Raw genomic sequence first — 22050 nt, 5'->3', positions numbered from 1 at the left:
TCTTGGCTAGGTCTCCCTTGAAAAAGAGATCTCCCATCTCAATGGGACTGACCGGTTTAAATAATGGTCAAATAAATAAACAACTGGTGCCGGGCACAACAAACCCCGCCCCTTGCAAGTATTGTAGCTTAGTTTGACATCAAACCAGCCGATGTCATTATGTCTATGCGTGTAGTGATGTCATCATATCAATTGCCTCTATAAGTGTGCAAGTTTGAAGTAAATTGAAACAAAATTGATGTTTTTATAGACATTTGAAATGTCACCCATTATAAGTAAATGGGGAAAAAAAGATTTAAAAATTCATAAAAATTTTAACTTTCACCTACTTTTCCCAAAATGTTACCATATCTATTCTGGGTCAGTGGCAATCTATAAACCCAATTTGGTATAAATTTAACCAATAGTTTTGCTGCTACAGACATTTGAAATTTCGCCCCTTTATAAGTAAATGGAAAAAAAAAAAAAAAGATTTTAAACATTCACAAAAAAATTTGAACTTTGACCTACTTTTCCAAAAATTTAATCAGGGCTATTCAGGGTCAATGGCAATCTATAAACCCAATTTTGTATGAATTCAACCAACAGTTTTGCTGCTACAGTGTTAAAAAAAAACAAATAAACAAACTAAACCAAAAACAATACCCCTTGCCTCCCCTCCGGGGGTCGTAGTAATAACACCAACCTTCCACGTGTCCGGTGATGCACTCCTTGGGAAGCCTGAACATGGTCTTGCCCTCTTTATGCACCCGATCCCAGTCATGTGTGACGGTTTTTCTACATTTAAATACACAGAAATGACCAGATTTTCTTCTTTTTTTAAATCTTACAAAACAGTCATTATTGTGAAGCGGTCTGTACATACTCGTAAAGCTCTGCCAGAGGTTGGCTTTCCTGTGTGGTCATTCTCTCCAGGTATTCGTCCAGGCCACTAGCGATGTCCAAAGCCTCCTGCAGGCGACTGGTCAGCTCTTTGGGAACACCTCCATTTGCTGTTGCTATGTCTTTGGCCTTTTTTAGAAGATCCACAAGAATCTCCACTGGGGTGTCTGGAACTTAAAACAACATAAAATACTGATGATGACGGTGATAGTAGACAAAACACAACTCTGACAATGTTTAAGCCCAAGCTGAAAATAATTCTTTGGAGCTCTGTAAATGGTAACTGAAATGGTTTTATCTGCACTCTTCTATTATTTTAACTATTAAATTTTTTTTAGATGTTGTATTTCACCCATAAAGACCCAGTGCTACTTTTGTGGTAGTTCCCAAATTATTTTTTCCTCTCTATTTAACCTTTCTTTATTATCACCATTATTACAATATTATCCTCAGAATTTTGCATTTTTTTCCCAATGAAAATCAGGTATTTTCTGATATTATATTCACTGATCATGTAGATTTTCATAAAACCTCAGATTAAAGTTGAGGGTTATTATATCAGAAACAGAGAAAACTGAAGTAAAAGTGACTTTTTCAGCAAAGATATCAATAACTGAACATAAAAACAAGTGTGTCCATCCACTGTCATTGATCCAACTATATGGGTTTTACTGGTGAAGTAATGTTGTAGAAGATGATGGAGTTTCCACAGTAACTACGGAGCCTCTGAACGTCCAAATGTGTTATATCTGATGACCATGAAAAGATGATAAACCGTATTTTACAGGGTGAGTCAGAAAAAACGCTCTTTTCATTTAAAGAAATTGTACCACTGAAATGGAAATGCTTATTTTTCTTTTGATTATACAGTCATATTGATGTGGTTATTGAGCATGTCTGGCGATTGAATCATTGATTTATGGCATAGCATAACAGAGGGAATGTCCATTGTTTATTGTGCACCGAAATATCTGCCAACACAGTTTATGCCACCGTGAATGAAATTGAAATTGTCAACCATTACAGCATGTTTACTCGCCATCAAAATGTTTTGTCTCAACGAAGTCGTCCGGCACGACCTTCAACCTGGCTACCATTCAGATTGATGCAAATCTGTGCTCGTTGTCGCATCTCTAACACAGCTCTTCTCGCCATTCGTGTTCGTCGTAGGGCTTGGATTTCAGCCGTGATGCGATTTCGGAGTTCCTGAAGAGTTTGTGGAACAGTCTGATACACACGGTTTTTAAGATACCCCCACAAGAAAAAATCAAGGGGGGTCAAGTCCAGGGATCTAGGTGGCCACTCTCTCTCCTGACCCAAACAGACAACTCGATGAGGAAATAATACCTGCAATCGCTGTGGTCTTGCCATGATGAAAACTCCCTGGGCACTGTCATGTAGGCCTATGTCCTGAGTGTGAAAGCAAAGCCCCGACTCCTGTAATTGTTGTCAATTTCAAGTTTGTTCACTGTGGCATACATTGTGTTGGCAGGTATTTCAGTGCCCAATAAACAACGGACCTTCTCTCTCATATGCAATGCAATAAATCTATAACTACATCACCAGACATGCTCAATAACCACATCAATATGACTGTATGGTCAAAAGAAAAATCAGTGTTTCCGTTTTAGCAGTACAATTTCTTTAAATGGAAAGAGCGTTTTTTCTGACTCACCCTGTATACCAATTATTTACATGTATTGATAGGATTAGCAGATCAACAGGTTTATACATTTTAGTTCAGTCGATGATTTTGGTTGCCAGTGGCTGTTTGGGTCTTTATGGTTTAAAATTATATATTTTACTGTTTTAATCTTTATTCCTTTCTATGTAACTTGTTTTATTTTTGTAAAACACTTTGAATTACCATGTGTATGAATTGTGCTGTACAAATAAACTTGCCTTGCTTGTTATATTATATGTTTGGTTTATTTACTTACTATGTTAACTACCAGTATAGGCAGAATTTGCTTCACAAGTTGTTAATGCTAATATCAGGCTGTGTAGATGGAAGTGTTGACATTGAGGGGAAAAATGTTCTTGGATTCGTTTGGATTTTTGGTTTTGGTTTGATTTTAAATTACAGATTTGTTTCTCTTGTTTCTCGTAGGTATGATTTTGACTCACGCCCCTGTCTATAATAATGTGAATATTTTGCAAAACTGATATTTTTCTCTAGATTTGTCCCTAAATTGTATGGTTTTTACCTAAGTATATTTAGTACTATATCATGCTCTGTATGAACATTATTCCCCAGTGCTCTTAATGTAAAACAAGAACAACACCATTGTTCAAATGAAGCAAGTGTGTCTTTATAAAAAAGTAAAAGTATTCAAAGCCAAATGAAACAAGTGGTGCCAGGCAGAACAAACCCCGCCCCTCGCATGCATTGTAGCTTATTTTGGCATCAATCCAGCTGATGTCAGCATAGACATAGACACATTTCGGCCATTAAAAGCAAATGGGGAAAAAAGACTTTAAAAAATTCATTAAAAAAATTTGAACTTTGACCTACTACAAAACCAAAAACAATACCCATTGCCTCAGCTTCGGGGGGGGGGGGGGGGTAAAAGGTCATCTTCAGCCCTACTGACACAGAACTAGTTTAACCAGTGAACCTCTGGTGGTTTGTAGTTCCATCCATCTTTTAAGATGTCACTGTTCTGAGTGATTTATGTCTACAGTTTAACATAAATATTCTTGCTGTTTTGTGACATAAACCTTAGGAATGTCCATGTGAAATCCTTTTAAATGTTAACCAGGGATTAGGTGAAAAAAAAAAAAAAAAAGATTACAAAGGAAACAAAATCCATTGCAAATCACAAAAATGTTGATTCTCACAGGGCTAATACTATCACAGGACCTTTGTGTTTGCAGAAATTATCTTCACTGGAATTTTTACTTTACAAATGATTATATATTACCAGAAGTCCACAGGTAATGCTAGTCCTGTACAAATAGGGCTTAAAGGGTTAGAAGAAGGGGGTAGAAGAATTTTTTTTTTTTTTTAATTCCAACAATTTTCAGTCACTTTCTGCAAAAAAAACAAATAATTGCAGTGGATTAAAAAGTCTGAGATTCCTGTCTGTGATTATAGTGGAGTAAAAGCATAAAGTGCAAAAAAAGGAAATAACCCAAAATTCATCCTCAAACACAAGAAACTAAAAGTTGCACCGAAGTAGAGTATTTGAGTAAAGGTTCAGTTGACTTTATCAGACAATCTGATATCTGTGCAGATTCTGTATGTGATAACCTCATTAAAATAGCAAAAAGTTTTGTTAAATTGAATCTGACCATTGTATTTTTCTTGTTGCTGGTTAAAATAAAGCTTTTTATTTAAATTTGTGCAAATCTGATAGCTAAAGCTAATACTTTTTACATTATAATTCCTGGATACATTTCTAAACAATTAGACACTTTTTAAATCACTTTTGGTTCAGTTTTCATTTCTTTCAGTGCTGTGAGAAGCTTGTGGACAAAGTGGAAGGTTGTTTTGCAAGCACAGAAGTCAGAGGTGCAGTTAGGGGGGGTGGGGCACTATGGTGACCCCCACACCTTAATTCACGCTGTGGCTTGCAAAAGAATTGATTTAAGGATTGACACGGTTATACAAACATGCATGTTATGGTGGATCATGGAGGAAGCTGACCACAAAACCTGCAGTGAAGTGTGTACAGGGTGTCCCATAAGTCTCCCCATACATAGGAAAAATAAACGTTTCTTGACATAAACCATTTTTATTTATATAATATGCTCGATATGACTGCCATTTTGTCGGGAACACATTTCAATGTGTGTCCTCCACTGCTTAAGAACTATGAAGAAGAAACATAAAGAAATACATGTTAGAACCATATATGTATGGAATGTATTATGTCTCCTATGTATGGAGACTTATGGGACACCCTGTAGTTTTCTACAGCTTTTGCACAAAAGCAGGAGAGCACCACAGGGTAAAACAAACCCTTGTCACTTTTCCATTGACCCTCAAATTGCGCAAATATAACTTGCACATAAAAATTTGCCCAATGGAAAAAACATTTTGCCAGAACTCTCATTTTTCAATGAAAACTTTTTTGCGCTGGCAACAGGAAGTTTTTCGGGTGTAGCAAAACTGGTATATCATGCAAAACTGCAATGACAACATCTTTTTCCACAAGTAGAGTCACGTGAATAAAAAACGTGGATGCTGACAGACGTTACAACAAGCAAAGAAGAAGAGTTTTAAAAGAAACATGGCACGGTATGTGTGGACACACCAGGAAACTGAATAATTTTTTAATTTAGTACAGGATTGAGAGGTAATATATAATAATGAATATATCTGTAAATCAACATGATATTTATGTTCATCGCCATGTTTATGGAATGACGTCTCATGTCATTTCCCAAATAATAAATAAACAAATCATTGCATTTGTGACTTAATGGAAAAACCGACATTATGCACTTGTTTTTTTTCGACATTTTGTAAATATCGGTAAAGTTTTGCACAGATGTTCAATGGAAAAGCCACTGCTGTATTACAAGTAAAAGAATAAAATATTACTGTAATTTGCATTAACATCAGTAAAAATATATTAAAATGAACTATTTAATATTTGAATGAAAGTACGCCCCCCCCCAAAAGTCCTTGGAAGGATATGAGAGTCGCGACACTTCCACAGACTCCCCCTGTAAAAAATGGCAGACAAAATATGCACCTACCTCTGGGTTTTGGAGGGGCCGGTAGTTCCTACATTGAGTGTAACGCCATCGGAACACATTTATTACCTCCGCCAGGAGGTAGTGTGATCACTATGGTTTGTGTGTTTGTCTGTTAGCAAGATAACTCAAAAAGTTATGGACGGATTTGGATGAAATTTTCAGGAAATGTTGATACTGGCACAAGGAAGAAATGATTAAATTTTGGTGGTGATTGGGGGGGGCGACTGATCTGCCTTTGAAGAGGTCTGCAGTCTCCGAGTGCTTTTCTTGTTTCTATTGCAGCTAATCTAGCAATTCGAGTGCTAAGTTAATAAGAAATCGTCAAATTATTGAGTGTATTTCCTACATTAGCAGACATTTACATTGTAAATTCTGCTTTCTTTGGTATTTGTTAGCATTTATATAAATTTATATCTTAAACAACTGATATATTTAGTTTTCAGCTGTAGCCCTATAGTTAGCAAGATTGACTTGTCTAGCAGTTGCAATTTAACCAATATAACCACAAATTATGGAGTTTTAAAGATAAGGTAATATTAGTACAAATGTTATCAGAGGGTTTTGTTACCTCTGCCAGAGAGGCTATGTTTTTGCTGCCGTTGGTTTGTCTCTCTGTCTGTCCATGTACAAGATAACTGGTGATTGGGGGGGGCTGATCTGCCTTGGCGGAGGTCTGCGCTCTCTGAGTACTTTTCTAGTTTTAGTTGTTTTGCTGAACCTGCAGGTGTTTGGTTTAGTTTGTCAGCTGAGGTAATGTGCTGATTAGGAGAGTTGCTGTAGAGCTGAGCTCTGATAAATAAAAGTTTATTACCTTCACCAAGGAACGGTGGAGGTTATGTTTTCATCGGGGTTTGTTTGTCTGTCTGACTGTTAGCATGATAACTCAAAAAGTTACAGACAGATTTGGATGAAATTTTCAGAAAATGTTGAGACTTGCACAAGGAACAAATGATTAAATTTTGTTGGTGATGGGGGGGAATAATCTGCCTTGGCAGAGGTCTGCGCTCTCCGGGTGATTTTCTAGTTACAGCTATTATTCATGAGTTAAAGGAAGCAAAACTTCTGTAACTTGGCATTTGTAAGATCTGACTCATCCTATACAATTCTGTTGAGTTTTGAGTTTGCTAATATTGAGTGTTTAATGAGTTTAGCGTCTGTGCTAACACTAACATGCTAAGTTAGCCACTCTGCTATCTGTTGGTTAATGCCTTCTTGGGTACGGTTACATGATGTTTTTTAAATCCGATTTATTTTTCCAGAAGAAATTAATTCGGAACTAAAGTATTTTCTCTTCTGCTTACATGGAAATGTTAAACCCGAATAAAGGTTTACATGAGGTATTAATGAGGTAGATAAGTGAGCAAAAGGGTTTGCGCTGCAGTGCTCACATTGCCTTGTTCTGGCAGCCCTTCTGTTAGCTTAGCTTAGCATAGTCACTGCATTTCCATGGTCACACATAAGTTTTTTAAAGGTGATTTGTAGTCTTTTGTAAGCGATTTTGTGTAATCCAATTCTCCCTAATTATTTCTTTAGATCTGCGACTTACTGCACTCATACAATCTTGGGACTGTTGTGTTGACGAAAGTTGGAAAATCTTCTTGTTGGAAGGGATGCATGTGCTAAACTAGCTTTGCTTTTTCACAATTTCACAAAATCACTTATAAAATACTATGGACCACCCATGAAAGCCTGGCTACGTCTGACCATAGGAATGAAGCGATTATGCTAAACTAGGCTAAGCTAAGCTAACGGAAGGGCTGCGAGAACAAGGCAATCAGTGCACTGCAGTGCAAACTGATTTGCCCACTTATCGAACTCATTAGTGCATGACAAATGAATTAATAAAAAAACAGGTGATGGACAAGACAATGAGCATGTGCAGATTGGCAGGAATAAAGTCCAAACAGAATAAAGGGTTTACATGTCCGAGGAACAGTTTAGTTTGGAACTAAAAGGGGATTAAACCAGTGACTTTATTCAGATTTAAATTTATTTGGAACTATTCTTTTTCAACTGGAATAAGGTGTTTACATGGTCATCTTAAATAGGATCTAACGTTTATTCAGATTAAACCAGGAATAAAAGTTGTCATGTAAACGCATGGATTGAGTGTGTTATCAGAGCAGAGCTTGGCAGACACAGTGTTCACACAGTTAACCACTTTTTTCTGTATTCACAGTCCTATAATAGTAAAACTTAAAATGGTAAATTGTCTATCTCCTTATGAGTACAGTACAACTGCAGAATGAATGAACTTGTAAAGTTAGCACCACTCACTTAAATAGCCTATCTAAGCTAACACCAACCTTTACCCCTACAATATAAGTTTTCAAAGTAATAGTCAGTCCTTTCAGTGGTCAACCCCACTACTCAAAAGTATAACACACACAACAATACACACAGTAGTGACACAACGGTTGTGTGTGGTTTATTTTCAGATTTCCCATGCTAACTGCAGTCTGTCCCATAGAAGAACCTGTCAGCTCAGTTCATTTAGACCACAGGTGTCAAACATGCGGCCCGGGGGCCAAATTCGGCCCGCCAAAGGGTCCAGTCCGGCCCCTGGGATGAATTTGTGAAATGCAAAAATTACACTGAAGATATTAACAATCAAGTGTGTTAAAATCATTTAAGGTCATTTCAATCAAAAAATGATGAGACCAGTAAAATATTATCAAAATAACCTGTAAATTATGAAAACTGCAAATTTGTCTCTTTGTTTTAGTGTAAAAAAAAAAAAAAAAAGTAAAATTACACAAAAATGTTTACATTTACAGACTAGCCTTTAACAAAAAATGTGAATCTCTGAATGTCTTAAGAGAAGTATGTGTAATTTTAATCATTTTCTCCCTGTTATTAAATGTTTTGTTTATTTGTAGATCCACTGTGATCTCTGAGTTGTGATTAACATGTATAAATGATAAACGGCGTAATAAAAGTAAATGATAAAAGGCGTAATATTGTTAACCTTGCACTTGATTTACTAAAGAATTTTCAGGTTGTTGATATTTCTTCGTGTTACGTTCAAGTACAATTCGTAGATGTAAACGTTTTCATTACGGAATTTTCTTTTTTCACTCAAAAGTTCTTATCCTATTATTTATATTATTTGACTGGTCCGGCCTACTTTATATCATATAAGGCTGAATGTAGCCCCTGAACTAAAATGAGTTTGACACCCCTGATTTAGACCTGCTCAGGCTTACATGAAGCACGTGATCACCGGAGCGGCGACATCAAAGCGTGTAGTAACTGTGTTTCTAAGGCTCTGAGTTAAAGTTTGTAAATAAACTATGTGCCACCTTTAAATCTGACAGTAAAGCATTAGCCTAAACTAAATCTGCAGTCATAAATAAAGAAAACCACACATATGGACGGAAATGTGTTTTAAGTTGACTTGGAAATGTAAGATTTTCCGTGTTTTGGAACCGAAAGCGCACAACAATCCACAGAACGCAACTTTTTTTTTTTAGTCGCTTCAACTTGCAACCTGTAGAGTTATGCAAGCTGTTCGAATTTAGCCTCATTTTATTTCTTCGATTTTGATCAGATTTATTCCAGCTAATATTCTTACCTTTATCGGACGACATGGTGCGCGTAATGGGCGTGCCAAACGCAGCAGCAGGGAGGAAGACGTGCGCACACAGAGCTGGACGGTTATATCAGGTACGGAACCGGCTGTTTGGGTAAGGGGAGTGACTGCCAACTTATACAACACACCGAAAATCTTCTTATCCAACCAAAGGAGACCCCTTTCGACCCCCCCAAACGTGACTTTACGCAGGAGTTGGAAGACAAAAAGAAAGACCCTGGGATCACCCAAACACGTGTGTTAGACGGGGTTTCCTAAACCTGTGCACACAAATCCACTGAGCGTAAAAGTGGAGCTGTGGGTCTGGTGAGCACATGGACACACGATCAGCCAGTTGGTTGGAGGGTTTCACATGTCTGGAGTGCCTCTGGCGGCTAAATGTAGCTGTGGCCTGCAGGAGAATAGAGTTAAGGATGGACATAGTTACATAAATATGGCTGGAATTAGAGGAAGGTGACCATAAATGCACTTTTTTGTACTCTGCTCCGTCCACATGGAATATGTTGCTAAAAGACTGGAAACTCTCTGAATTGATCTCCCTGAATGCTTTTAAGTCCAAACTCAAAGTGCTGGAGAAGAACATAGTGACTTGCACGTGTTTTTCATAGGATGAATTGTCCTGTAAATTATTGTTTGTTGTAACTGTATGAGGTAATTGTATGTTGTAACTTTGTGTTGTGTTTAAAGCTGTCTCTTGGGCAGGACTCCCTTGAAAAAGAGGTTCTTAATCTCAATGGGATCCTTTTCCTGGTTAAATAAAGGTTAAAAAAATAAAAATAAAAAATAAAACCTGCAGGGAAGTGAAAAAGGATAAAAGCAAAAGCATCACAGGGTGACACAAACACTGTATTACAAGTAAAACAAGAAACCATTTGCATCAAAATCAGTAAAAATATTACATATATTTTAAAAAGATAGTGCACAATGGCCCATTTCAGACCTGGATTACAATTATTAATGCACTGATATGCTCATAATGTTGGGTATCAGTGATGATGCATCATAATTCATGATCTTGAGCTTTTATGTTCCATTTACTCTGCAAAATATAATTACAGTGGAGTAAAGAGCATTTAATTTGTCTCCATAATGTAGTGGAGTAAAAAGCATAAAGTGCAAGAAGATGAAAATAATGTAAAATTAAGCACAGTGATCCTTAAAATTGAACTGAAGTTGAGTTTTTAGATAAACTGGTATATCTAAATCTGATAATATGAGTGAAACATTACCAACTAGGAGAAATGTTTCATTAAAACACAGTTTTGTTCTACTGAATTTGCTCATTTAATAACCTTATATTGTCTTGTTGCAGATTAAAACAAGCTTTCTTATTTCCATTTGTGTAAAGTTGCTATTTAAAGCTAATACTTTTAACACTAAAACTATAATCCTGAATAAATATTATATACACACTACTGTGCAAAGGTTTTCGCCCTTAGATTTGTTGTTTTTGAAGCGTTTAAATGAACATGCATATTTATTTCTCATTCTCTTTTCTTCAGATACAACAAGAAAATACAGGAAATATGTGCACCGCCTTAAAAGACACACAAAAAACAGAACTAAATGGGTTCTAAAGGTTAAAGTCAGTATTTAGTGTGACCTCTGACTCCCATGACAAGAAGCAGCAAAAACCATTAGAAACATCTGGCATGTGTTGAATGAAACCTGGGATAAAAAAAATCAGAAAGTGAACAAAAGGATTAAAGACATGTTAAGGTCACACTAAATACAGCCACTTTGGTTTATAGAAGCAGTTTTTTTCACTGAAACATTTGTTTTTACTGCTGTACATACTACAGTAAAGTAGTTAATACTGGGTCAGGTTTTTTTCCTTTGGTGAATAGAGTTGGTTTAACATTAAAAATCATCTGGATTAATCTGTGCAATGAACTTCTCATTAGCTACATGCTGTTTGTTGTATTCAGTGCAAATGTTTTGTAATTGACATACATTATGGTTACATCATTTGCTCAAATATATGTCGTGTAGTGGTTATTAAACACGTCTCCTCTGAGTTATGCAAAAACTTGTGTAAGTCATTCACACATGTATTGGCATGTGAAGTGTTAAAAAAATGGTCCTCCCTCAGGGCATCCCACAGAAACGGTGGTGTATTTAAAGAATGAGCAGGTAGGATCATCACCAGGAGTAGATCTGTGTCCGCCTATAACACACACATCACAGCCAAGATGGGAAAAGTTCAACTGGATGACCACAGCAACAAAGATAAGAAAACTGAGTTCAGCTTAGTACGACTCAAGAGCACATGGACGCGCAAAGTGGGGAAGAAGATCAGTAAGGGCCCGGATGACTGTGTCTCTGCAGCAAAAATGTGAGTATTTGTATATGCATGAACTGAATATGAATATATCTAAGGAAATCAGTTGTTGGATGACATTCAATTTTGACCCCTGTACAGGGTTTAATCCTGCCACTTCAGGGCCCCTTTGTGTGTAAAGCCATTACCCCTGACCTCTCACCTCTGTTATTTACCAAACTGATGCAGCAGAGACAAAGTCCACTGAAATACTTAAAGTGTATTAATAATGTGCAATGTCTGACAATACAGACTGGTTTAATCTGCAGACATAAGCCCCACCCCTCATAAAATTGCACTAGTTTAACCCATAAAGACCCAAACATCCACCACTGACCAAAAGTGATCTAAAATGTGTAACACTTGTTGATCCACTAATCTTATCAATACATGTCAATAACTGGTGGAAAATAAAATTTGTCATCTTATCATGGTGATCAGATATGACCCATTTGGAAATTCAGAGGCTTCTACAGCATTGACTTACCAGTTAAACCCATGTAGTTTGATAAATGGCAGTGAATGAAGACACTTGAAAATGAAAAATTAAATAAAATATTTGCTGGAATAAGTCACTTTTTCCTCATTTTTATCCCTGATTTGATGTAATAATCTGAGAATTAACTCTGAGCTTTTATAAACATATGATCAGCAAATTCAATATAGGAAAATACCTGATTTTCACTGAAAAATGCAAAAATACAGAAGATAATATTACAATAAATGGTGATATATAACTTAAGACAGGAAAATTCATTTAGGAACTGCCACAAAAGTAGCACTAAGTCTTTAACGGTTAAATTGATGTCATTTATTACAGTTACAGTTTGGTTTCGACCAATGACAAGATAAAGAGTTTGGTTTCGATCAACTCTGCATATACAGTCATGAGATAACTCGTTATGATTTGGCGCTATATAATAGAATTTGATTGATTGATTGATTGATTGATTAAAACAATTAAATATTTGCATTTACTAGACATTTTACGTTGAGAGGATGCAAAATTCTAATTTGTTTCAAGTTCACTGTGTGCATTTTTCTTATTTTCTTAAACTCCTCCTTAAATTCTTATGACGAACAATGGGATGCAGGTGCTCAACTATTGGGTTTCACTGCATTTGACACCTTACATATACAATAGCCTACATTACATGTGAAACCACGCCTCAACATAGTTATGTGTTTATCACATCAGTTAATTCCGTCTACAGTCCTATGCAAAGCTAATAGACTGACTCTACAGCATTCTTTCCAGTGGTGCTGCCATCATGTAAAAGGACACCACAAACAAAAGAAGAGAAAAAGGGGGGATGAAGTGGTTTAAAGTTTACACCTCGGCTGAAGCATACTTAAAGAATTTAGGGATAAGGCCTTTTAGTCTGGATGGAAATCTGAAAAACTTCAGTGTTTTTTTCTGATAGTTTGATGTCTCACTTGAAGCTTCCAACTCACCATATGAGTGGAGAATCATTTTGGATCATTCTTCAGAATAATGTCAGATCTGTTTGTTAAAGAAAGAATCAAAAAAATAACCCACAGCACTGTCAATAAAGATTGAGGAACATGGTCTCCAGTTACTGTCATTCCACCATTGAGCAACACCAGAAACTGTTCATTGCAACCACAACATTCTCTTAGATCTGAATCAGACATTACTGCCTATCCTCGAAGGCCTCAGTTATTGATGTGAAAAGGGGTTAGACTTATTGTTGAACTGGTTCAAAAATCTGCGGTAGATATTTGTTAGAATTTGAAAAAACACAATCTTATTTGTTTCTTGTGTGATTAGTGGCAGTCATGGCCTAGAAGGCTGGAAAGTTGACTTGTGACCAAAGGGTCGCTGTTTCGATTCACTGGACTGGTAGAAAGTTGTTGGCTGATGTGCCCTTGAGCAAGGCACTTTGCTCCCTGGGCACTTGATATGGCACTCCTAGTCTGAAGTGTGTGGTGGTGTCTATACTGACAAAAGAAAGAACCTGTATCTCAAAATTTTTGACAATGTCTTTTCTACAGAGACCCCTTCATGGTTTCCAAGCTTCTGTAGTTCCATCCATCTTTTAAGTATCTAAAAAAGAATTGACTGATGTGTTTATAATTCTCAAAACAAACAGAAACCATCAGAGGTACTTCAGCTGACTTGCAGAGCTGGAAAAACTAAAAAAATCTGTTGTTTCAAAATATAAAACTCATCTGGAATTACAGTCTACTCTCGTTAAACCGCCCGCTGTTATACCGCCATTTCCGCCTATCGCCATCCGCCAGCCCAGTTCTATGCACAAACAACACTTATACCATTGATTTCCCGACCGTTATACCGCCAGCGTGATTGCCATCGAGTACACATAAATTTTAACAATGCACTGAAACAAACGCGCCAGACGCTGATCACGACAAGCTACGAGTAGGTCTACGGAACGGCCACCGTTCATTTATCGCAGAACACTCAGTAGGTCAGGATGTTGGGAAGAGGACGTGGGATTAAGCCAAAGCCTCAAGATGATGGGGTGTCATTTCCCGACACGGTATAATAATGCTTAAAATGTTTCCCCACTTTAAATGATCCCTTACAACATAACAGAATCAAGATTTATTTAGAAACGCAATTAGAACGGGTTAACGGAGGCAGCATAGACATCATATAGTAAAGACATGCACATTATGGACGCAACCCGTTGTAACGCCATTTTCGCTATACCGCCAATTTGGCCGTGAACGGAAGTTGGCGGTATAACGAGAGTAGACTGTACCTAGATTTTTGTGGTTTAATAAGTATTTGTCTGCGTGGGTTCTCACCGGGTACTTTGGCTTCCTCCAAGTATTCAAAAACATGCACAGACAGGTTAATCAATTAATCTAAATCGCTCATAGGTGTGAATGTGAGAGTGATTGGTCGTTTGTCTCTATATGTCAGCCCTGTGATGAACTGATGACTGGGTGTACCCCACCTTTGCCCATAGGTAGCTGGGATAGGCTCCAGCAACCCCTGCAACCCTATTGAGGATAAAACGGGTTCAGATGATGAATAAATGAATGATATATTGATTTATTACCATGAGCTTGATGTTGGTTGAAAGAGATTTATTTGTTATTTTATTCATGTAGGTTATTACATTTTTCATTTCCATAGCTATGCAAGTCAAAGACAGTTAATGTATAAGAATGCTGAATCTTTATTATGGTTGCAGTGATTTCAGCAGATTAATCAAATATAGTCTATTTTTGCCATTTGAACCTGTCTTCATCATATCAGCCTTGACAAACTCACTTTTGGTTAACCTCTAAGCACAACCTTTAGTGTTTGGTATTAGTGTAGATGTACTGATGGGATTCATGTGCAATAAAAAACATTTTTTGGATCTTGTTTGCAGCTATGAGAGTATCACAGAATGCGGCACTTCTTGGACAGTCGTGAGCCCCATCGTATTTACCTACAAGGTGACTGAAACCCAGGGTTTGCTCGACCCAGGCAACAACACACTCCTAATGGGCCACATCACTGACCCACAACAGCTGGAAAACAAAGAACTGATGAACAAGCCCATCAAGCGCTTTGTGGTTGTCGACCAGGAAGTCTACAGAATCTACAACTCCAAGATAATCAAGTACTTCGAGGCCAATCATGTTCTTTACAAGATCTTGGCTCTACCAACCACTGAGGAGAATAAATCCATGGAGATGGCCTTGAAGATCCTAGAAGAAGTTAACAAGTTTTCTATTGACCGCCGCACAGAGCCCATCATCGCCATTGGTGGAGGGGTTTGCTTAGATATCGTAGGCCTGGCTGCCTCACTCTACAGGAGACGCACTCCCTACATCCGGGTCCCGACAACACTCCTCTCCTACATTGACGCTAGCGTGGGTGCCAAGACGGGGGTTAACTTCGACAACTGCAAGAACAAAGTGGGTGCTTATATTCCACCCACCGCTGCCTTCCTGGACCTGTCCTTCATCCAAACGGTTCCTCGCCGACACATCTCCAACGGGCTGGCAGAAATGCTAAAGGTATGTTTTCCTCAACATGTGAAATATTTAAGTTAAAGGTTCAGCATGTGAGCTTTTTTTTAAAATTTATTTATTTTTTTGGAGGGGGGGGGGGGGGGTATTTACAGAGTTAGAACTACTTTTCATTTCTGTATAACTCCACCATTGGTCCTTGTATTTCACACCTCAGCCTTCAGTGGTATTCTTCCTGACTTAATTCATCTTTCAATACCAATACTATACCATCAACTTTTCCACCATCTACTTTTCATGAAACACAGTCTAATAGGGTGTTGCATCTCAGGCAGGTATATGACGTCGAGACTGAATGTCATAACTAGGGTGGGGCAATAAAATGATAACAATATATATCGCGAGATAACTTTTCCCCGATAGAAATATGAGACATGGTCGATACAATTTCGATAGAATTCATTAGTCCATGTTTTGACAGACATAAGAATAGCCAATCATAATTAAATAGTGATGCATTGAACCAATTATGTTGGAACAGAGCCATGTCAGGTTAGGTTGACGTACACAGCACAGGTGTAGCAGCCAACTGCAGCACATGTGTTGATGTTTGGGCTGCAGCAGCCGTTTACATTAGTGAGTTAGCAGTGGGAGACCGGTAATGAGATGAGAGATAATGGCCCAATCCCAATTCACCCCTTGGCCTTCCCCCAGCCCTTGCGCTTGGCACTACCTCTTGAAACGGAGTTGCAAGGAGTAGTGGTTGAAACATTCCCCTATGAAATGAGACAACCCGTGGAGACCTGTAACATCATCATCAGTCATCGATGCTGCTATAAACAGATGTGACAACTTTGTTTGCAAAGGAATTCCCCATGCCGTCAGCAGCTGTAACTGTCTCTGTTGCATGGACTTTGGTCATCTTTTTGAGGCTATTAACCGCAAACCGCAGAAATGCAGTCTGTAATACACTGAAATGACATTAAACGGTTGATCAAATGATTAAGTTGTTTACGAAGAAAATACATACATTTATGTGTTTCTGTCATTACACTGCTGCACTTGTTTGCTGTGTTTACCTCCATCTTGCCGATGATTGAAACAAAATTATGGGAGATTTCTCATACCCCTCCGTTTGTAGTGTGGTCCTGAAAAATCTCTGTTTTGAGGGCCAAATATCTCTCCCCCTCTGACTCATCAAGAATAGGAACACCCTTATCCCTTCATGTGAATGGAGGGGGGGACACATCTGCTACAGGTGTGTTTTACTAGCTGAACTTGCACTGACTAGTATGCTCTTTGATGTCCAATCAAATGCCCATGTTATTGTACACCTGCTAGATCGCCCCCGTGTGGCCAACAAAAAACCAAATACCAAATAAAGACAATAGACTAGTGGGGATTACTCAATACATCTCCTTGGAACAAATATAAAACTGTGGGATGTTAGCGCAGGTCAGTGATTCTGATTTTTTAGGCCAGAGGAGAAGTTTGTGCTGACCCTGATGAACCAAGACTGTATTTACATGACCTCTGAATGAGCTGTTTACCTACAGAGTTAATGGTTCGCCTCTACTAAGTCTGCCATGTTTCTACACTACCTCAGAATGTGCTTCTTTTAAACGGCATATGGCATCCGATATTTCTGCAATTCAGTTACTGCTTTATTTAATCGTGGACCACATTTAATGTCATTTTAACCAATAACTGACAAATGGAAGCTAACAATAGCTTTTTTTTCCTTTAAGCAGCTACTGTAGGGGAGGGTGAGGGAATTGCAGCTTCACCACTGCCAATTTTTATGGACTGGATAGAAGGGATTAAGGCAAACTAGGCCATACAGGGAGACATATTATTATTATCATTATCATTATTATTATTACTGCATCAGGAAGCTCCAAGAGTCACCAAAGGCAAATGTCAAGTCAGTGACAGTAGCAGAAGTGGCAAATAAATATGCTTGTTAAATCAAAAAGATGAAGTCATATCCAAAATTAGGTTTTCATGCTCTTTTACTTGTTTCAGCTGTTCACTGAGGTTTCTTGTGTCTTTGCAGATGGCCTTAATGAAACACAGAGAGCTCTTTGAGATTCTGGAGAAACATGGTCAGTTGCTGTTGGATACAAAATTCCAGTCTGACAACAGTGTATTTGGGAACAACAACTCACATGCTGCTTCAAGATCAACTCGTATAGCCATCACCACCATGCTGGAGGAGCTTGCCCCTAATCTTTGGGAGGATGACCTAAATAGACTGGTGGACTTTGGTCATCTCATCAGTCCAGCATTGGAGATGGTGATTGATCTCTTTGTATTTCAACCTTTTATTGATACCTGCTATCGCAGACAAAGCATTCAGTCGTCAAAACTGCTGACTGTTGAAAAACCCCAGTTCTGAAGTTATCTCACATTTCTTTTTTCAATACAGAAGGTCCTCCCGTCTCTGCTGCATGGCGAGGCAGTTAACATCGATATGTCTTACATGGTTTATGTGTCTCGTGAGAGTGGCCTATTGACAGAAGATGATAAACAACAGATTATACGCTGCATGGTGGGTCTGGAGCTGCCAGTCTGGCACCCGGCATGCACCATGGAGCTCATCCAGACGGCGCTGCAAGACAGGCTGAAGCACTCCGGTGGCCTTGTCAGAATGCCTCTGCCAGTTGGCCTCGGGCAAGCAGGTAAGAATCACCAGTATCAGCAAGTACATAATCTACAGTATTGGTGTTTTGTTCAATCATTAATGGTTGTGTATAATTAAAGGTTGGGGTCATATCATGTGAGATTTGTTTGGTTATAAATAGCATAAAAAAACATGGACAAAAGAGGTGGCAAGTAGCATGGTTTTCTAGTTTGATACCTCTGACCATAACCTTTTTGGCCTTTTCTTGAGCCAAAAGAGACCACATTTGAGGTTTTAGCTGGGGGAGCAATAGAGGTGATGAGTAATCTAATGATAATGCTGTAAATCAGTCAATTCTGTGAAACATTTGCATAACAAAATCAGCTGATGGACTTGTTCATGTAACGTATTAACCCCAAGTATCAAAGAGTTATCTGTCAGGTTATAGATATTCAATAAAGACAAAGCAGAAAGTCCAGCTCAGATAGCAAGCGTGTCAATCAAAGTTTGACAAAGTACACATCAAACCTGTGTTTTGCCCCTATAATGTTACTATCAAAGTAAAAGGGCTACCAGCATACTTATTAGGAGGTCCAGAAGCAAATGAGACCAGAATAACTTGGGGAAAAATGCACTGACTTAGTGTTTCATTGGAAGTAAGATGTAAGGTCATAGGTACTTTTGGATATTTTTGTTTGTTGGACCCAGAAACAGTAAATAATATCATGTATGTTTTGTTCTGGGAACTGTTGGTTTGTTGATGTTAACTATCACAATCTGGCCATGTCATCATTGAGCTTCACAGTTAAATAAAGGTTAATAAATAAATTCTATGCTAACAACTGTCTTGATTAACAGTATCCCTGATAGGAGACTTTGGAGACAAAGGTTAACAGTGTATATTGACGATATCTTTCTCTAATAGAGGAGAACTTTGAGGAATTCAACTGACCTAAATGGGTTTCTCATTTTTTAACAATGAAGCGGCCAACTTTTACAAACTCTACTGCAGATTTGAAAAAAGTAAAGTGAGACTTGTTAATTGCAACTGATTATAACCGTTTCTTTTTCCTCTCTTTATCTCATTGCAGATATTTTTAATAACACATCCTATGAAATCCTGCACAGAGCTTATGAAAAGTGGTGTGATGAGCTGAGTGTGCCCTCTGACAGCGACGAGCCATGACCTACACAACATAGGACCTTTTTTTTTTTTTTTTTTTTTAGATTTTTGTTTATTTTTGCATGATTCATGAATTTATATACAAAGAATTGTAAAGAATGTGTTTACATTTTGTACAGGATTAAGGAACAGAACATGCACAGCTTTTTCCTGCTAGCATACATTTTTTGTTAGCATTCTTCACTTTATAGTACTGTAGCTGTAATGCTACAGTTGGCTTTATATAGATCCACCACCATTTCCAGTGTGTTGATGGGACCTAACTTCAGAAAATATCTGAACAGTGGTCAATGGCAAGAGACTTTTTTTTTTTTTTTCTATCATCATTATTCTATTTGAATTATGCCACCATTTACACATGTGATGTTAGTCAATTTAAGTTTAGTTTAGTTTGTGCTAAAGATAGTAAAGAAATGTCTAGTTTTGTATTAAATAGCTCAGTAGACTGCATCTCCTGTAGCACATGATACATGTCACCAACAAAATGATGGTTACCTCGGCATATTTAACCTTGCTTTTCAAGAGTGAGGTGAAAAGGTATTAAAAGAGATGAGGACTAGAGACTGGTCATGTTGAAGCTGCAGAGACAAACACTTCGTAAACAATTAAAGTTAAGTTAAAATGACAAAATTTCAATGATTTTTGGTGTGTAGTCTATTTCTATTTTCACAGTCTGATTCCACAACCTTTTTACAACCATTTAGTACTTTCTTGGCTTGTCAAATTATCTTTTAAGCAGACAAACATCTCGTGTAAATAATGCAGAATTCAACAGGGCGTTTTCTTTTGCCATTCACTGTAATAGAGTTTGTTTGTTTGTTTTTTTCAGAAGTAAGGTTCCATGCAACTGGAAGGATCAACTCTTGAATTCTCCAGCTTCAAACTGCACTGTCAAACAAGAGTAAAGTTTTAGTGTTATCAATGATAAAGGTGCTCGCACTAATGCTAATGCTAATACTACCATCAATTAATAGTATTTTCCACAATGGAAAGTCTGGTGGCATTATGTAGCTAGCAGGTTATTATTACAAAAGTTAAATATGTTAGTATTAGAAATGTGAAATTCTTTTTAATAGTCGGAGTTGTCATAGGTGCTGGTCAGTGACATTTGCCAATTGCTTTTCAAAGCTAATGGTAGCTAGTTTCATACACTGTTGTCAGTATAAAGGTTGAGATAGGAGGCGTTTAGGAACCGATGGGAACTTGAGTTTGCTACACATTGACAGGCTGCTGTCAGGGATGTTGATAATCAAGACAGTTGTTGGCATAAAATTTCTTTTACCTCTATTTAACCAGGAAAGTCAATGATGGCGACATGACCAGTTTGTAACAACTAACATCAACAAACAAACAGCTCCCAGAATAAAACAGACATGATGTTATTTACTGTTTCTGGGTCCAACAAACAAATAAAAAATGTTTGGCACTAGTAACAATGTTCTAAGACTTACCTTTGGGTATTAGCTAATGTTAGAACATGAGCAAACTCTAATTAGTACCATGCATATATAAACCAAATCTTTGTGAAAGGCTTGACGCAGAATATGACTTTTATGAGGCGTTTCAGATATTTTGGTTTTTTGGGGCGTCGAATTAAAAAATTAGGTTTAATAAGGCAATTCATTTAGGAGATGAAGTAAAATAAATAAATAAATAAATAACAACACGCTTCAGTAAACAAACCAGGAGCATAAACAGTACTTTAGATGCTAAAAATATGACTGTGGTTTAAGTTTACAGTTTCTATTGCTTTATTCTGTGCTAATTCTGCTGTGCATTAAATGTGGTTTTAAAGTCTGTGACTTACTCTAGGTGGAGCACAGACTGTGGAAAATGACTCTAACTTTAAAGAGTTAAATTAATGAATATAACCCCATGTTTATGATTAACAAAGCAATTATAAACAAGTATACAGATTCTACCATTGTTATCTGTGTACTGTTACTGCTTATAATGGGTTCTATGCTACATATGCTATAAAATTCGGGGAAATTGTAGTTGTTGTAATTCCAGTTTAATGTGTATTATAGTATTATATTCACTACCAGAAAAACAACTTTACAAAATACTGAAAATACTGTCCATATATGTGAATCTAACTGAAATTTAAAATCCTTTCTGTCAAATTATTTAGAGTTGTATGTCTTGTTAGAATGATGTACGTTTGTGACTTGTATGTTTTTATATCCTCAATGCCATGTTCTGACTTGAGTCAGTTGAGTCAGTTAAAACGTGAATGTAAATACTTAAAAGTTCATTAAATAATTGTGCTGCAAACCAAACAGTGGATGTGTGTGTTCATAATAGGTTGAACCGAGACATTTACAGACTGGTTTTCTGCTGACTTTCACCAACTTCATTTCACACAGCTCCAGGCAGGTCCAGAATTAGACTCAACATGCTGAATATCTTGGGAAACACACTCCATAAAAGCAGCATTAATCGATTCTTTTCTGGCCAGTTATGGCAGCGGAACAAGTAATGAGTTAAGCCAGTATTAGCCTGTAAATGTTAAGTAGCAATGAGCTGTTGAGTGCACTGTAATTAGAACAAAATATGAGGTAAGACCAGCTGATCATATGTTAACAGTTAGGTAGTGTTACAGAGATTATTACCAGGTTTTTACTATATTCTTTGTAATAGGTAATGAAAGGAAAGAGTGTGAATGGAAGGGTTTGGAAAAGAAATGAGAATCCAAATTGACAAGTTTGTGTTTTCCTGGAGTCAAATATTTATATTATAAAAGCCAAGTGGCCTTTGTTTGTGCGTGTGTGTCCAGTGATTTA

At 37.4% G+C, this 22050-nt stretch overlaps 2 protein-coding genes across 2 annotated transcripts in view; one reads left to right on the top strand and one right to left on the bottom strand.

The window, feature by feature from the left end:
• Positions 1-9232, bottom strand: part of LOC115418965 (uncharacterized) — a 34581-nt gene extending 25349 nt beyond the window's left edge. Inside the window, exons 1-3 of the mRNA XM_030133528.1 lie at positions 9164-9232; positions 866-1055; positions 686-777 (exon numbers count right to left, since the gene is read on the bottom strand). Coding sequence (XP_029989388.1) covers positions 686-777; positions 866-1055; positions 9164-9179 — 298 coding nt within the window. The 5' untranslated portion in view covers positions 9180-9232. The remainder of the gene's footprint in view (positions 1-685; positions 778-865; positions 1056-9163) is intronic.
• Positions 9233-11373: 2141 nt separating this feature from the next.
• On the top strand, positions 11374-19267 carry eevs (2-epi-5-epi-valiolone synthase). Its single transcript, XM_030133529.1, has 5 exons — positions 11374-11516; positions 14873-15506; positions 17515-17754; positions 17887-18139; positions 19173-19267. Exons 1-5 carry the CDS (start codon positions 11374-11376, stop codon positions 19265-19267), a joined length of 1365 nt encoding a protein of 454 aa, XP_029989389.1.
• The last annotated feature ends 2783 nt before the right edge of the window (positions 19268-22050 follow it).

This window comes from Sphaeramia orbicularis, chromosome 5, assembly GCF_902148855.1.
Source record: "Sphaeramia orbicularis chromosome 5, fSphaOr1.1, whole genome shotgun sequence".
In the NCBI taxonomy this organism is placed as follows: Eukaryota; Metazoa; Chordata; class Actinopteri; order Kurtiformes; family Apogonidae; genus Sphaeramia; species Sphaeramia orbicularis.
This window is presented reverse-complemented; position numbering and strand designations above follow the sequence as displayed.

Coding starts and splice junctions, on each gene's coding strand:
- eevs (XM_030133529.1), top strand. CDS start 11,374: ATGGGAAAAGTTCAACTGGATGACCACAGCAACAAAGATAAGAAAACT. Junction 11,517..14,872: donor TGTGTCTCTGCAGCAAAAAT/GTGAGTATTTGT, acceptor TCTTGTTTGCAG/CTATGAGAGTATCACAGAAT. Junction 15,507..17,514: donor GGCTGGCAGAAATGCTAAAG/GTATGTTTTCCT, acceptor GTGTCTTTGCAG/ATGGCCTTAATGAAACACAG.